Here is an 18,026-nt window from a genome sequence, read left to right on the forward strand (position 1 = left end):
CATGTTATCCGGAAAACCCCAGGTCCTGAGCATTTTGGATAACAGGTCCCATACATGCACTAGTGATGCAGCCATAATGTTTGCATTCATCAAAACCCGAACCTAAATTTTCTTATTTAAATGTGACATCAATCAAGAAAAAGTGGATCGCCTGTGAACAGAGAAAGAAATCAGAATCTGTGGATTAGGCTGAATGTGAATCGTGGAGTCAATTTCAAACCAGATACAGCAGCCCAAATACAGCAGCCTCCAACTTTTGCTATTGTACCCTAACACAGACATGCTTTTGCTCCCCTTAGTCACGGCGCAATGTTTTGGCACCGACTCTCCGCCGCCTATTTTAGCTTTATTTGCATTACTTGTATCCGTCCTTTTTCCCTACCATGTGCAGGTGTCGTGTTCAGTCAGAGCGGCACATCATCCTCCCCTCGGGACCCACAGACAGACCCATAAATGTGACGTTCCCAGTGACTGGGTTACAAGCAGCTCACAGTGGGAGTCTCAATGACTTTATGAGTCTCTCAGTACATTCCAGACTTTTGTGTCCATTTCTAAGCTATGTTTGTGTTGGTTGGAGAAAGAGAGAAGCCACTGGCCCCTGATAGCTGAAAGTCACTGGCAACCCTGGCAGAACCTTGTCCGACTGTGGAGTTGATGCCTTTATAAAGGTAACGTCTGAGATGATATACGCCGTGCCCTGCTCTGTTCTATTCACAACTATGGATTTGGCTGCACATTGTCACATAGACAGAGGCAGATTTCATGCACAGCTTCGCCTAACTAAGCCTGGCGCACTGACTACAGGATTTGGTTTGGAATTTGTCCGAATGTGAATTCTGCAAATTGCACTGGGAATCTTAAGTCTTCAGGCAAACTGAATCAGGTCATGTGACAAATACTTGATAATTTATTTGTACTCCTTGCGCTGGATCTAACTTACTATGTGCCCAGAACATTCCTTCTCTGCATATTTTTTATTTATACATATGGGTGGTAGGCACCATATTATTTCCCTTAGACAGTACAGTATGAGGGTATAGATTATTGTGCGCCCAGAACATTCCTTCTCTGTATATTTGTATTTATACATATAGGAGGAGGAGGTGCCATATTGATTCCCTTAGACAGTCAGTATGAGGGTATAACTTATTGTGTGCCCAGAACATTCCTTCTCTGTAGATTTGTATTTATACATATGGGAGGAGGTGCCATATTGATTCCCTTAGACAGTACAGTATGAGGATATCACTTATTGTGTGCCCAGAACATTCCTTCTCAGTATATTTGTATTTATACATATGGGAGGAGGTGCCATATTGATTCCCTTAGACAGTACAGTATGAGGGTATCGCTTATTGTGTGCCCAGAACATTCCTTCTCTCTATATTTGCATTTATACATATGGGAGGAGGTGCCATATTGATTCCCTTAGACTTCAGCAGACATGTCATATATTTATTACCACTAGGGTCACTGTAGTCTTATGGAGTATGGTTGAGCCCAGGCCAACCCTTAGGAGCGAGCTGTATGATGGTAGGCATGAGTGTGCTTGTATGTACATGTATGTGTACACACCTTACCCCATTCATATCACAGGACAAGGGCTGTGACATTGCATGAACCATACCATTTCCATCGCCGGTGCCTTGGGGCAGGCGTAGGCATGCTGCAGTCTATGTCTCCGCTCTGGGGAAGCGGATTACTTTCCCTTTATTTCTGTTCGACTCCATTGTGCTCCGGGTCTGACCGTCCCTCTCCAGTTCTTTGTTTTGGTATCACCCCTGTCTCTGTGTTCTGGTCTCCATCCCTCTGAGACCCCAGATAAGCCGTGCGTTTAGAATTCCTTGGGGAGGGGACAGATCTGTTTGGAGTTGTTTCCATGTAATGCTGTGGGCACTGGCCTCTCTGTGTGTGACTGCCATCTCTCCCATGTCCCCCCCCTTGTTTCCATTGATCCCACTTTTATCCCTTGTATCTGAATGTCATTTGCTGAACAGCGCTGTAGGCTCCCAAACTTCCTAATGCAAAATGCTCACCTCTCCTGTGGGCACCTGTAATGTACCCACCACTAAGGTTGCCACCTTTTCTGGAAAAAAAATACCGGCCTTCCTATATATTTATCTTTTATTCCCTATTAATAACATTGGGATTTGCCATAATTTTTACCGGCCAAACCGGTAAAATACTGGCCAGGTGGCGACCCTACGTACCACCCAGCAGCTCATTTTTGTTTCTCCGTCTGAGCCATTGTGAATGTTGCTGTCTCTGTCCCTGCTGGTTGCTCCGTGTCCAGTTATTTATCATGTTTTGGGGTCCTGCTGGGCAAGAGAATAACCTGCGGGTTGGAGCAGAGACCTCTGGAAGGGGTACAGGAGAAGCAGATTTGTAGCTGTACGTCTATATAATTCATAGATATGTATCTGCTGTGCACTGCAGGGAGTTAGGCGGAACGAGGGGAGGGTAGGTGTGCTCTGGCAGCGATGTACCTGCTCTGTGTATAAATGGAGGGGTGGGTTGGTAGAACAAAGGGCACCCCCAAGGTCACGAGAACATGCTAAGGACGGCATAACTAATGAGTCCCTTTCATGGGCACCCATGGAAATCGCAGCCGGACATTGGCAAATCTGAGACCAACAACAACATCGTAACAAAAAAGTGAACGAAGCTTACAAGCTGGAATGGCAAAAATATTGCACAACTTTCCCCTTTTTTGGTATTTTGTGTGTCAGGCCAAGAGGAGCGTTTCCAGGACGGCTGGGACGTGTTTCGCGGAACATACTCCCTCTTGGCACTTATGGGTGGGTGTGTTGGGGTGCGGGGAACTGTTGTATTTCGGATTTGATGAGATTCCCCCCCTGGCATTGATCTGTTCCTGTTTGAGTGTTGCTATGTCAGAGGTTAAAGACATCCTAATGCCAGTGTTAAGCTTAGACCCAGAAACAGCTGTCAGTGTGGGGACCCCCTGTCTCCCTGCTCTTCTTTCAGGTATTACTCCCTCCTCCTGCCCTTTCAGTCCCGTCTTTCCTCCCTCAGTCCCAATTGGTGATCCCACCCCGCTCCTTTGTGTCTCGCTGTGTCTCCAAGGTGTTACTTGCCCCCCCCCCCCGGTGCCCCCCAAATATGCCTTGCCCTTTTCTACTATCTTCTTGTGGATTCTTTCAGGTATTTCACTTAAGCTGCCTTTAATCTTTTTCCCCTCCCTCATACCTCTTTCTTCATAGCCCCACCTTCTATCCCAACTCTTATTCGCTCTCGCTCGCCCTCCCTCTGCATGTCTCTGTACTCTCTTCCCCCTCTTTTTTCTATCCTCCTCCCCTCTGTGTGTGTGTCTATCCCTTCTCTCCTCACTCCAGCAGAATGGAAAGTGTAGCTGTCAGCTTGTGTCACTCTGGGAGCCTCCCTCACACAGACACACAATCCTGCCACATTGCCACACAGGCACACACACAGTGGCACTGATTCAGGCTGTGTGGCACCTTCTCACCACCACCCCCTTTCCCAGCCTCTGATGCCCGTTCCGGTGGTAGGCTGCTGTTTCACAGAAGATCACAGGCATGGTTGGAGAACTGGGACTTTAACTACCTGCTGCGGGGCTGTCAGCGCTAACTAGAGGTACCTACCTCTCCCTCACCTACCTGCTTTCATTTCTTGCACGCCAACTCACTCCACTGCTATGGAGTTTAAGAACGAGTGACCCTTCTCCTTTATTATACACCTGCCACCCCTGTGCAGTCATCGCTTGGAAGGGCTTCCGGGCGGCAGTAATGTGTCAACTGACAGCTAGCTGCCTGACCTCTTTCAACTTTCTTCTTGTCTTTTCCTTTGGGAATTGAGCAGACTAGATCTTTCATTTTATATGTATTTTTGTTGGGTTAATATGTGTTGGAATGGGACAATAAATCCCAGTAGTTTTCATTGTTTTCTTGGTCATTTCTCTGTTTTTCTGTTTAATGTTTGCCTTCCAAGACTTCTCACTCACTCTTTGAAATTCACGAGTCTCTCACTTTTTTGGATGATTATTTTGCATTTTCTTGACTGTGCCAACGGCCGAGCAGGACGGCCGGGAACATTCTGTTTTTCCCATTAAAAGGAAAACAGAAAAAAGTTCTAAAACAAAAGTCCTCCTGCATAAAGATCAGTTTTCAGTATAAAGGAGAAGTGATACCTTTGTGCTTTGCTTGAATCCACCGCTGCTTCTCTCTGTCTCCTGTGAGGGTTAATTGTATATTGTTTTACTAAATCAGATCACGATGTGATACCCCCCCTCCTCTCTTTTTTAGGACCCTCAAAGGTCTCTTGGCCATACGCTCCTATGGGTTCGATGCATTGAGTGTGAAAGAGCCCCAGCCAGTAAATGCTTCACTTCTTCTATAGAACTGGAGAGATTTCTCACAGATTGTGCTCTTTTGTCTCTCGCAATTCAATGGGAGCCCCGAGCGTATAGCAGTGATCTGAGTATTTTTGTTACATTAGGCTTTTGTGATGGTCGTTTCCTACATTGCTTGCTTGTTAATTTGTGTTTTCCATTATCCGAATTGTGCTTTATGTTTTCTTTGTGGCCCTCAGCGGTCGGCTCTGTGTCTCTTTAATGTGGAAACTTTCTTAAAAGGTTCCATTTTTAAACCAGCTTCTAAGTCGGTGTATGGTCAGCTCTTGGGTGGGAGGAGGTGAACAGGTAAAGGGGAAAGAATTATATGGAAGTGCCAAGGAGATGGATAGAGTTGAGTTGGCACAAGGCTCAGGGGCATGGAGAGATGACATCATGGATTGGGGTGCATTTTTGTAGAAGAAAGATCTGTCTGGTGGATACCAGGGGCGTAACTGTATCGGGTACAGAGGTTGTCACCCCAACTAGGTTCTGGGACATGAAGGGCTTGGACTATATAGAATTAAATATTTTACTAAGACTTCCCTCAATTGCCACATGCACAGATTTAGGGATAGGTAGAAGCAGTTGGAATGTGGTGGAGCCGAAGGTGGAACGGGGAAACGAACCCCCTGTTCCAACAGGCTTTTTATTATAGAGCCTTAGACATTTATACAAGTCTGCGCCGGTTACTGGTATTTTTGTACCTGGCTGTGCCAGCTCTGCTCTCCTTTTTACTGTGTCCTTACCTGCTACTGACAAAATTGCTTAGGCCATCATTGTCTGGGCACATATATAATATTTCATCCAATATTGGCACTGGCTGGTTTCATAGAGTGGCATCTCCATCATCATCAGGTGGGGCAAATAATAATTTAAGGGGAAACAAAAATAAACCACCTGAAACAGTATCTATCGATCAATCAATCTATCTGTCTGTCTGTCTATCATCAATAATCTGTCATATAGCAAATAACGTCTCATCCCTGTTGTAAAAAAACAAGGTTATTACTAATCATTGTAGAGTTCAATTAACATATAAAGCAGGATATTCTTTCTCCTAATGCACAGGTTCCAGTAAGTGACATCACTAGAAATGATGACATCACTGAGAAATATGTATAATGATATGTTTTAGAGGCTATTCGTGGCTTTTGTCAACTGTATTAAATATATAATTTATACCCTATTGATAATGGGTGGGACCCAGATCGTTGCCCTTTCTGAACTAGATCTTGGCCATCTAAAATAAACGGCCTATGAATAAATCAGATTGATATAATCTAGCTCTTCCTTAATATAGAGATGTAAGGTGAAAAAGCTTGACTTAATAGAGTGCATAAATATTGAATGGCAGGTATATTACTACGTATAAGGTGCACAGGTTGAGTAATTGCCTCACTTTTATCGATGTTCAGTACTTACCCGTGTTTGTTTGCCCTTTCTTCAGCTTTGCAATGTGCTTCTCTCCATTTTGTCTCACCTTATTTCTCCTCCTGTCGATCTCCAATGTTCTCAAAGCCTTTGTTTCTCCTGCTTTCTTCTGCCCATTTGTCTTCCTGCCATCGAGCCAACACTCCCCCACACCCCCTGCTCCCTCCAGCTCCCCTCCTCAGCTTGCAGTATAAGGTGGGAATTAGCTCCCTATCTAGAGCCTGGTACCAAGCATCTCAGGTCAGAGCAGGGTTGCTCTCTGCATTGCACACACCAATTTTCTTAAGCATGCAGATGGGTGAGAAGACTCTTTAGTCAATGTCTGGGTGAGAGCCGCCATAAAAAAGTCTATCAGTAACCAGGGCTGGAGTTAGAGAAGTCAGTGGGCCCTGAGAAGTACAGATAGATAGAGTGAAGCCCCATCTTTGGAGATGAATTGGTAATGTCCATCTTGCAGACGACTGAGCACTCCAGTAGTCAGGGGCAACCTGCAAGTTGAATCACAACAGCTGAAGGGCTACAAGTTGTCCATTCATGCTGGCGGGGCAAGAGCTGCAGTTTGAATTCCCATGCATAACTACCACAGATTGCTAACAATGTAATAACATGTGAATTTGTCGGTTTTCCAAGGACAAGGCAAATGCTCAATTTATCTTCTAACCATCTTTGTCATTTTTACAAGGTGTCCTGACAAATAGAGGCTCCTGTAGGCTGCCAGTCTAACAAATTGCAGTTTTTTGGCAGCCCCCAGGAACTTTTTTCAGGCTTGTGTTTCTCCCCAACTCTTTTTACAGCTGAATGTGGCTTATGAGGAAAAAAGGTTGGGGACCCCTGCTCTAGGAGTTGACTGACTGCTTTGGCTATGACTTGTAGTCTTGTGAAATGCACCACTGATTCAGCTCACCTGGGCACCTGGGTATAGCACCCTGTGATGTTGGATGTGATTTTTTTGAACTACCTTCCATTCCTAGGTGCCCGCTGGGTGGAATATTCTATGCAAGTAGTTTTTCCGATAGCAGCTACAGATTTGTCCTCACTTAATCAAGTTGGCAGCTAGTTGGCCAGTTTTTGGCCTATAAGATACAGTGGCCATAATTGAGCCAACCATGCCTGGTGCCTGACTGAAGCCAAGTGTACAGATGCAGTAGACCTTAAGGGTGCCTGTTTACTGTTCTTCTCATTCGGGCAGGCAGCTTTATTATTCCATGTTGTACAGGTATGGGACCTGTTATCCTGAATGCTCAGGACTTGGGGTTTTCTGGATAACAGATCTTTCTGTAATTTGGATCTTCATACCTTAACTCTACTAGAATATCATATAAACCAAAATAAACCCAATAGGCTGGGTTTGCATCAAATAAGGATTCATTATATCTTAGTTTGGATCAAGTACAGGGCACTGTTTTATTATCACAGAGAAAGAGGTACATTTTTTTTTAAATATTTGGATTATTTGATTACAATGGAGTCTATGGTAGACAGCCTTTCTGTAATTCGGAGCTTTCTGGATAACTGGTTTCCGGATAACGGACCGCAACCTGTACTGTTTTATTATTACAGAGAAAAAGGGAATGGTTATTTAAAATTGAAATTTTCTTTCGCCGAAAATGTCTGTTCCCGTAATTCTGAGCTTTCGGGATAATGGGTTTCTAGATAAATAATGACCAAAGCCTACCTAAAACCTCAGGGCTCCCTCAGGAAGCTCATTTTTCCTATTTTACTCCTTCACTTCCATCTTCCCCTTAACAAACTGACCCTGGGGTCCCTGGAACGGGAGCCAGATTATGTTGCTTCCCCAATCCCAAAAGTTCTTTGAAAGAAGCCAATTTCCAGCCAGAGAAATGTTGATTCTATAAATACAGCCCTGCTCCCTCGCATTTCCCCTTCCAAGCAGACACCCTGCTATAGAGACTTCCCTTTTCCATCGGGCACTTTTCTCTCTCTCTCACGCTCCTCGGCTTGCACGCTGAAATCCCTCGCAAGGGCGGCTCTGAAGGTGCAATTGTTTATTAGGACAAAGTGCACTCGCCTTAGAATTGAACTCGACACAGAAATCTGCCATGGGACTTCCTGGGCATTGTGTTACACGCTGACTCAGGCAGAATCATTTCAGCTGCTCAAGGGTTTTCTTTTTCACCAGTTTGACCAAAATCTGATGTAATGCTATCTTTTTTTCCTGAAAGATAACAGATCCTTTAATAATGCCTTGTGTTTATGTTATCATGCATTCAAGGGCACTGAGCATGTCCACTTAATTGTCTTAATCGCCCTCAGCATTTACAGATCCATTGTACTTTCATTATGTTTTATTTTCCCTTTGAATTTGTCTAATTACAATATAAGAGGGGCGTATATCTGTTTGTCTTGTAGGTGTTATTGGTGCAATTGTTATTTTAGGTGGGGAGGGCCCAGGACTCTTCTCACTGTGCCATTATAGGGGTGGTTCACCTTTAGGGTAAGGGCACACGGATAGATTCGGGGAGATTAGTCGCCAGGCTACAAATCTCCTCTTCTTTGGGGAGGCTAATCTCCCAGAACTGCCTCCCCTGCCTACCCGCCGGCTAAAATGTAAATTGCCGGAGGGATGGCACTCGGAACAAAATTGCCTCAAATGGAAACTTCAGGCGATTTTGGAAAACGAATCGCTCCGATTTTCATTTTGGGACTCAACCAACTGTGCTGTTAATGCTCTTTTGATGGGTCAGGTAAGGGTATATAAGTAATTGCGCCTGTCAGACCAGGCTGGGGTTGGGAGATAGTGGGTTAGTTGGTGTCAGTTATCAACAAATGCTACTCTTCATGCAACAGATACAAGTATGGGATCTGTTATCCAGAATGCTCCGGAACCTGGCGTTTTTCGAATAAGTGATCTGTTAATTGGATGTTTATGTCTTAGGGTCTGGCCACAGGCAATGAAAATCGCCTGGGGGAAGGCACACGTGGCTATTCATTTTCCGAAGTCGCCCGAAGTTTCCTCGTGAGGCAACTTCGGGCGACTTCAGAAAATGAATGCCGCATGTGCCTTCCCCCAGGCGATTTTCATTTTAGCCGGCGGAGGGCAGGGGTAAGGCGGTTCGGGGAGATTGTTGCCTCGAAGAAGAGGAGATTTGTCATTGGGGCGACTAATCTCCCCGAATCTGCTCGTGTGGCCAGATCCTTTAGTCTGCTAAAAAATATCTTTTAAACATTAAATCCAATAGGATAAAAGGATTAATTATATCTTAGTTGGGATCAAGTACAGGTAAGGGAAACCCGTTATCTAGAAACCTCCGAATTACAGTATGGTTGTCTCCATCCCGTTATTCCCTTTTTCTCTGTAATAATAAATTAATTCATTGTACGGGCATGGGACCCATTATCCAGAATGCTCAGGACCTGCGGTTTTTCTGTAATTTAGATCTCTGTGCCTTAAATCTACTAAATATCATTTAAACATTAAATAAACCCAATAGGCTGGTTTTACCTTCAATAAGGATTAATTATATCTTAGTTTGGATCAAGTACAAACTACTGTTTTATTATTACAGAGAAAAAGGAAATCACTTATAAAAATGGGGATTATTTGATTATAACGGAGTCTATGGGAACTTTCTGGGTAACAGTTTTCCAGATAACGGTTCCCATACCTGTACTTGATCCAAGCTAAGCTATAATTAATTCTTATTAGAAGCAATAACAGGCTGTTGGGTTTATTTAATGCTTATGTTTTAGTAGACTTAAGGTTTTAAGATCCGAATTACGGAAAAATCTCTTATCCGGAAAACCCCAGGCCCGAGCATTCTGGATAATATGTCCTATACTTGTACAAGGTTCTGTTTTATTATCACAAGAGAAAAAGGAAATCATTTTTCAAAATGTTAATTATTTGATTAAAATGGAGTCTACGTGAGATGGCTTCCCGAAATTCAGAACTTTGTGGATAAATGGTTTCCGGATAAAGGATCCTATACCTATATTCGTGTATGCTGTAGAGAGATCTTCCATTATAATATACCAGCATACAAGGGTTGTAGGATCTATCAGGGCAGTCACAAAGGTCCCTAGTTTTTAGGGGTCCAAGTGCGTAATTTCACCTGTTTTTGCATAATTTTCATATAGGAGGAGAATACAGGTTATGTCGTTGGAATAGAGGTAGGGGTGGTGTAGGTAGGGGGCCCATTTTGTCAGCCAAGGGCCCCTGCATCCATACATATTTATCAAAGGGTAACCTTCAGCCACCAAACAGCACCATGTGACGTAGCTGGAATTTCTATTTAAACAGACAATAGACCTATCTGTAGGGTGTATTTTCCCTTTAAACACAATCTTATGACTTGCTTCTAAAGGACTGAATGGGCTTTGATGGGGGAAAAAAAGAGATCTTAGAGTGCGTGGGCATTGCTCAGTGGAGCGACAAATGAATAGCCTTCTGGCTAAGGTGATAACCACGAGTCAAGTCAACAAGTTTATATAATAAAGCTGCCGGGCCGTGGGCACAGATAAAAGGAAAGGCCCATTATCATAACAGCTTTAAGCCTTTAACTCTTTGTCTGCAAATGGGGGACGCACAATGCTACTGTGAGCACCCAGCCCCAGGGGCTTCTGGGAGGTTAAACTAACAGGTTAAAGGGCAAGGAAACTGAAGCAAGAAGATACAATGACCCATCCGATGGTGTGTTCCTACATAAACACCTTCCTCTGTGTGTGTCCTGTAAAGCAACCAAGATAACCATTCACCATTTCCTTTACTCCATAAACGCTACATGCGTGTTTTATTTTTGTGCCTGACGAATACCGGCATCATCATCCTCTTGGTTGCCTGGTTGACTCCTTCCTTATGGAAGCTTGGACACAAGCTGCAATTTGAGGAGATTTGTCCCCCTCCTCTTCTTCGGGGCTACTAATCTCCCCGAACTGCCTTCCCGCCGGCTAGAATGTAAATTGCTGGCTGGATGGCACTGGGAGCGTTTCGTTTTTCGAAGTTGTCTCAGAAAACGAAGCGCTCCGAGTGGCATCCCGCCATCTCCTCTTTTTCTGGGCGACTAATCTACCCGAACTGCCTCCCAGAAGGAAGGAGATTTGTCGCCTGACAACTAATCTTCCCAAATCTGAGCTTGTGCCCTGACCCTTAAAGCTGAAAAGAGTCAGAAGAGGAAGGCAAATAATTAAAAAATGAAAAATAAATAAATAATCATGACCAATTGAAAAGATGCTTAGAATTGGCCATTCTATAACATACTAAAAGTTAACTTAAAGGTGAACCACCCCTTTAAGTCAGCTGTAGGTGGAAAAATCCAGTTAACTTAAAAGTTGCTAAATTGGTGGGTTTTTACCTAAACTGGCCACTGTTATCCTTATCCTTGTAATACTATGATAAAACCATGTGACATGCTGATTGGTTGCTGTTGATTGAATTCTCCGGGGCAAACTTACATTATTGGGCTTTTCTGTTTCCCTTTGCATTGCAGGTTGTCCGTGGTATTTTTTTCATTCCCAAAGTCCTGTTACTTGAAATAACACCTGTTTATTTATAGTTCCAGATGTAACTGATAGTAAAGTGGGTTCCTGGAACTTTCGAGTTGCTTTGATTTGTCACTTCCCTGATGACATCCGTGACGACAATGATGCCAATATTTAATAATTATTGTGTGTTCTGTCTCCTTTTGTACACAGGCTGGTGACACCATGCTGGTATCGGCATTACCTTCTCTGCTTCTGCTGCTTCTCAACTTACTCCCGTGTGTGCGAACGACGCGCCCCCCTCGAGTGTACCTTTCATACAGAGGTAAGGGCCTCAGCCTTCTGTCTACAAACTAGCTGGAGATCTTTCCAGCTCCCGTTCGTGTTTAAAGTGTACAAGCTATGCCCTCATCCGTTGCACATTAAAGGAGAACCAAACCCTTATTTATAAAAAACCCTACTCCCCTACCCTACATAGACCCCCTCCATTCTCCCGCCCCCAGCCTAGCTGTCACCTTTGGTAAATGCCCCGAACTCTTTACTTACCTCTGTTTGCGGGTTCAGCACAGCGGAGCTTACAGGTGCCATCTTCCGGCTCTTTGGGTATTCTTCCAGTATTTCTGCAATTTCCGGCATTTTTGGCACATGCGCAGTTGTCAAAAACCCGAAGACTGCTCCAATTGCACATGCGCCGATACTGCATTTACTCCCCAAAGAAGACCAAAGAGAAGAAGATGGCGCCCGTGAGCTCTGCTACGCTGAATCTGCAAAGAGAGTAAAGGCAATTACTGAAGGTGACCGCTAGGCTGGGGGGGGGGGAACAGTCTATGTAGGGTAGGGGGGTAGGTTTTAATAATTAAGGGTTTGGTTCTCCTTTAAGGGTTTATTTTCCCTTTAAAACATTTCCATTTTCATCTTTTGTGTTAAGAAATGTCTTATTAAGGGTTTGGTTCCCTTTAAGGGTTTATTTTCCCTTTAAAACATTTCCATTTTCATCTTTTATGTTAAGAAATGTCTTATTAAGGGTTTGCTTCTCCTTTAAGGGTTTATGTTCCCTTTAAAACATTTCCATTTTCATCTTTTATGTTAAGAAATGTCGTATGAAGAGTTTGCTTCTCCTTTAAGGGTTTATTTTCACTTTAAAACATTTCCATTTTAATTTTTTACTTTAAGAAATGCCTTTTATTATATATATATATATATATATATATATATATATATATATATATATATATATATAATATAATATATATATATATATATATATATATATATATATATATATATATATAAATGTAGTGAAAAAAAGGGAATAATAGTGGCCAGTGCATCTGATAATCTAAGATGGTATATTTAACGGCAGTGCATGCTGGGATCGTTCCTGCCTGTGGGAACCGTTATCTAAAATGCAATCTTTACCTTGCGTTCATGCTTTTGGGATTGGAAATTCTGTTATGTGGAGGGGGCCGAGAAGCTGGTTGAATTCATGTTGAATTCATGAGCTGAATGTTAGGAACCATTAGGAAGGGATTAAATGGAATTCTTGCGTTAATATTTTCCTTTATATGGTGCTGACCTATTCCATAGCACAATCCTTTGTTGGAAGAAACCAGATTACCAGGGGCGTAACTACAGAGGAAGCAGACCCTGAGGTTGCAGGAGGGCCCAGGAGGTATAAGGGCCCCATGAGCCCCAAATAATGAGCAATTTCAATATCTATTGGTAGAACAAGCAACCTCTGGATATGTCTGGGGCCCTAAAATGAATTTGCACAGTACTGTCGAGCAGGAGCCACAATTTGTTATCGCGTTCCACTCTTTGGCCAAAGCTTCTGAAAGAGAAAGGGATTCATCTGGAAAAGGGAAGAATATGCCCCTGTCTTTTTTTCTTTTGTGTCTCTCCTTCCAGAATGTATTGTCCCGGGGCACATTAGCCAGTTGGGGGGGGGGGTCGGATTCTTGCACTTTGCTTATTGCATGTGATAAAATGCGTTGTTGTGTGTTTGTGGCCCCTGCTACCTAAAGGTCACCCTGGGGAAGAGATTAGCTTGTATTTGCTTTGTGTGTATTTGACCCCTAACCTCCAAAGGTCTCAGAAGGGTGAGGAATTGTCTCCTTAGGTTTCCTCCTAATGGAATTTTTTTTGGGGAGGAGGTGGTGTTGACCTTATTTAGGGTTTGTGAACAAAGCAGGTTGTTTAACACCTATCCCTGTACAAACACACGCATGCGGTAGGAGCACACACTCACACATTGTTGGCAGGGGCACAAGGCTAATTGGATAGCTAAAGTATTTATGTTGCAACAGGGAACAAATTTCACTTTCATTCGCTCTTGCAGATAACTTGCTGGTGAATGAAGAGTTATGGGAATCAAACACCTAAATATGGAATTGAGGAAGAGGGTACGTTATTATAAGTCGGGTTCTTCTCGTAGCCTTTAATTTCTTGCATTGCCTGCATGCGTTCATACATAGGCGTGTATGTTGATCTTGTCTGGTGGGGCGTTCTCTGCAGACATCAAAAGAAAACCTCATCTGATGGCCTTTGGAGCAGGCAGTGAGCTCAGCAAGAAATGAGTGTGCCCTAATGCATTTTTGGCTTCTAAGGGCAAGGGGGCTCAAGATGATATCAGGCGGGTTATGATATTAAGTAATTAGGGCGGCATTGCGAAAACACCCCAAATTTTGTCTCACCCCCCAAGTTCCCTTTATGGGATTGTCTGATTTTTGAACACAGAGATTCACCCACTTTTGGATCCATTTATCATTAATTTTATATTAGTACACCCATTGGCACACCCAAACCAAACACACCCACTCCCAAAAACCACTAGACCTGGTGCACCGTCCTTATCTATATACTCACTCCCATCCTGCCCCTCTCTGACATCAGGGAAGGGGACAGATAGGGGTAAGTATTTAAATAAAAGATGGCAACCAGAAGGGGGGGGGATTAAAGGGCCTTGACATTGGTGGTGGGGTGAGGGAGAAAGATCAGCCTCCCACCAGGCTGGGAAATCACTCCACTGTATGGTCCCTGTGGTTTTAGCCAGCCCTACACAACCCTAGTGTGTACTTAATATACACCATTAAGTTTAAGGGTCTTTTCTCTGGAATCTGATACAGGACTGGGGTCCCAGGTTCAATTCTAACCTGGGCGCGATCTGAAAGGCGATTGTATGTTCTCTGACGTATAGCCATAATAATAATATATAATATAGTCAGAATAAGAGAAAAACAATATAGTGTGGCATGCCCTTGATTGTCACCACCAAAGATGAGCAGAATATAGAGGGTGGAGTTCATCGGCTTTTTTTGATGTACTTTGTTCCAGACAAGAGCATCCCAAAAATACTGTCTTACCTCACCACAGACGTGGGGACCTATTAATAGGGAGGCCTGAGCCCCTCTATCTGTGTGTGACAGCTGAGCCTTTATCCCTCGCGTCATTGGGTGTGTGTGAAGCTCTGGGCATCTGCACAGCAGGCTCAGCCTGGGGACACCCTAAATATATATATATATATATACATATACATGAGCCGAGCTATCCTTTGTGTCAGTAGATATCTATGTGTGAACTGGATGAGCTCACAGCCTGCACATGCCAGGTGGAGGATATCCTTTAGGGCAAAGGCATCGTTCATGGAAAATCCAAAGTATGTGTTCCATGCCGGAGAGAGAGAGAAAATTTAACAGCTTCATTAAAAGTCCCTTCGTTACGGTTTTGGAAAAATCGAGACTGGTGTCACATGCCATATCCTTGTCTGCGCCTGCCGGTCTCATGTTATATTCTTTTAGCAGTGACCTTCCCTTACCTGGAATTACTTTGGGTCTGTCGTCCATTTCATCATTGTGTCATCCACCTGGCCGGTATTTTATTGGCCTGGCCAGTAAAAATGATGGCTAATTCCAATGTTATTAATAGGGAAAAAAGATAAATATATAGGAAGGCCGGTATTTTTTTCCAGAAAAGGTGGCAACCCTGCCTTTGTAGTAGGTCCGGACTGAGAATTAAAATAGGCCCTGGCATTTCAGGTACACAGAGGCCCAATCAGCCCACATAGAGGCCCAAACAGCTCACACCAGCCCACTAAATACTGACTTTCTATGGGACCCTATAGCAGCCCCTCTGGCATTTGCCAGAACCCACAGATTGCCAGTCCAGGCCTGCTTTGTACAACCTGAAAAACGCACCCTCCTAACCCCCTCGGCGTTACCTTTCATGCGCTGGAGGGCCACATAACTAGTGCAGAGAGCACAATTGCGTCCCCGCACTAGAAGAGCTGAATTTCTGATTTAAACTGAATTTCTGATTTAAACTGAATTTCTGATTTAAACTGAATTTCTGATTTAAACTGAATTTCTGATTAAAACTGAATTTCTGATTTAAACTGAATTTCTGATTTAAACTGAATTTCTGATTTAAACTGAATTTCTGATTTAAACTGAATTTCTGATTTAAACTGAAATTTGATTAATAAATAATATGGTTGGGATACACTGGATTTCATAATGGGATAGATAGAAACAGTACTTTCAATGCCCACCTCCAGGTCATTAATAAATGAGTTAATAGGCAAAGGGCTGAGGACAGATCCCTGGGGTACTCCATTAACAACACTGGTCCAATTAGAATATTTCTATTTACCCCCACTCTTTGTGATCTATCCTTCAACTAGTTCTCTATCCAAGTACAAATACTATGTCCCAGGCCAATGTCCCTTAATGTAACCAGTAACCTTCTGTGTCGCTAATGCTTTTTGTTCAGCAGCTCTCCAGTTTGGTATTTCAACTGCTATCTGGTTGCTAGGGTGCAATTTAACCTAGCAATCAGGCAGTGGTTCAAATGAGAGACAGGAATATGAATAGAGGAGGCCTAAATATAAAGATAAGTAATAAAAAGTAACAATAACTATAAAATCATAGCCTCACAGAGCTGCAGTTTTTTGGTTGCTGGGGTCAGTGACCCACCATTTGAGTTGCCTGAAGACAAAGTCAAATAACTATAAAAAAAAAAAGACCAAATGAAATGGAAAAGTTGCTAAGCATAGACCATTCTATAAGAAAGATGGCAGTGCTGCAGAAGAAACCTCCCCCTGGTCAGTGCAGAAAGCAGCACCCTCCTGGGGGAAACACCCAAGTGACTGAATTCATTTGGGGGGTTCAGCTGTACCTGGGAGTCAAGCTTAAGAAACAGTAAAGGGACTTATTTATCAATACTGGGAACATTTGCATATGGGCAGTAACAACCTTAACAAGCAATCAATAATGAATTCCCATCAGCCAGTTATTGCAAGCAAGCAAACATTTGGTTGCCATGGGTTACTGCCCAGGTGGAAATTACCCCTGTGTTAACAAATGAGCCCCATTGGCTTATACATATAAGAAGCAAGTTTGTCTATGTCACACCTTTTAAATTGACTAAACCCCTTGTGTTGTTGCATTTGGATAGGGTCACATTAGCTAGGGCAACTTAAATGCCATAGAAATGAATAGAAAGTGGGCGAGTGATGAGCTCTAATTTTACACTTCAAGGAGTTGTTCACCTTTAAGTTAACTTTTAGTATGATGTAGAGAGTGAAATTCTGAGAATATGCAGCTGGTCTACATATTTAATTATATGTGGTTTTTGAGGTATTTAGCTTTTGATTCAACAGCTCTCCAATAGGTTCCATCCCCGAACTGGAAGCCAAGGACGATGGGAGCTGCTGTTTTATAGATGGAGCATTTTACAGGGGGAAACTGAAACTGAAAATGGGTAATTAAGGTGGCAATACATGGACATGACAATTTAGGCCCTTAAAGCCAATTCGACTGGTATGGGGCCCTCCAACACACTTGCCTGAACGATATCGAGCAGATGTCAATCAGGCAGGTTTGATTTTTCAGTCGGATTGAGGAATGTATCTGCGTGTTGATGTTGTCCTCAATCCTAAAACCGGCATAGTGGCAATTATGATCCAATTATTGGCCCAAGGTGGGCATATGGGTGAAAGATTCGCCCTCGCTCTGAGCTTCCACTGTTCCGCTTGGAGCAGTGCCCCTTTAAGCTACCAATGGGCCGTGGGCAAAAGATCTTATTGGTGAGCCCCCACAGCTACTTCAAGATAGTTGTAAAAGGACTACCCTCAAGCAGGAGAACTTGAATATAATAAGCAAGAAAATAAGGAAATCGTGAAGTAGACATGAGATCCAGGTGCTCTTCCGTGGACCAACAGCATTGCAAGCAGATTACCCATAATCACAAATACCAGACTTTTATTATATCAAACCTTAAGGGACATTTGTTCTACTAGAAAGTAAAAGCAAATGGTTATGTTGAGTTCTTGATACCAATTTAAATGACCACTTCTAGGGGTTGCTTTAGGCAAGCGTTATAGAAGTTGAAGGGTTTGATGGTGGGCCCTGGACATTTGCCCTTTTTTACCCATTTATGTGGGTGCCCAGATCACATACAGATTACCAGAGGAGACTATCTTCTGGGGTATGGACAATTTTAGGCTCATGGTGACATGCATTAGCTGCTATTGGCTTGAATAGCAAATGCTGGGATATTTTCAGTTGAAATAATCTTAAAATGTAAGTACTTTTACTTTCTGGTGTTTGTTGACCCTTAAACCAGCCATAGACATTAGTTACCATCTTCCACTGGTGCTTTACCTTTTAAGAACCTTTTCATTATGGCACAGTGAAAGTCAAGCGTGGCTCCACTGCCGCCAAAGAGGTTAAAGTGCTTCCATCCTGACAGGTACGCAGACATCATTCTGCAGACAGCCCTATTGATTTTT

General features: G+C 43.2%; 1 protein-coding gene across 4 annotated transcripts in view; it reads left to right on the forward strand.

Moving 5' to 3' along the window:
* The first annotated feature begins 563 nt into the window (after window positions 1–563).
* The window catches only part of sema3fl.L (semaphorin 3F like L homeolog), a 39,055-nt gene continuing 21,592 nt past the window's right edge, over window positions 564–18,026 (forward strand). The window contains exons 1-2 of one of the 4 annotated variants that reach the window (XM_018241019.2): window positions 564–668; window positions 11,453–11,564. In XM_018241019.2, coding sequence (XP_018096508.1) covers window positions 11,465–11,564 — 100 coding nt within the window. In that variant the 5' untranslated portion in view covers window positions 564–668; window positions 11,453–11,464. 4 annotated transcript variants of the gene reach the window in all.

Source organism: Xenopus laevis, chromosome 8L, assembly GCF_017654675.1.
Source record: "Xenopus laevis strain J_2021 chromosome 8L, Xenopus_laevis_v10.1, whole genome shotgun sequence".
Lineage (NCBI taxonomy): Eukaryota > Metazoa > Chordata > Amphibia > Anura > Pipidae > Xenopus > Xenopus laevis.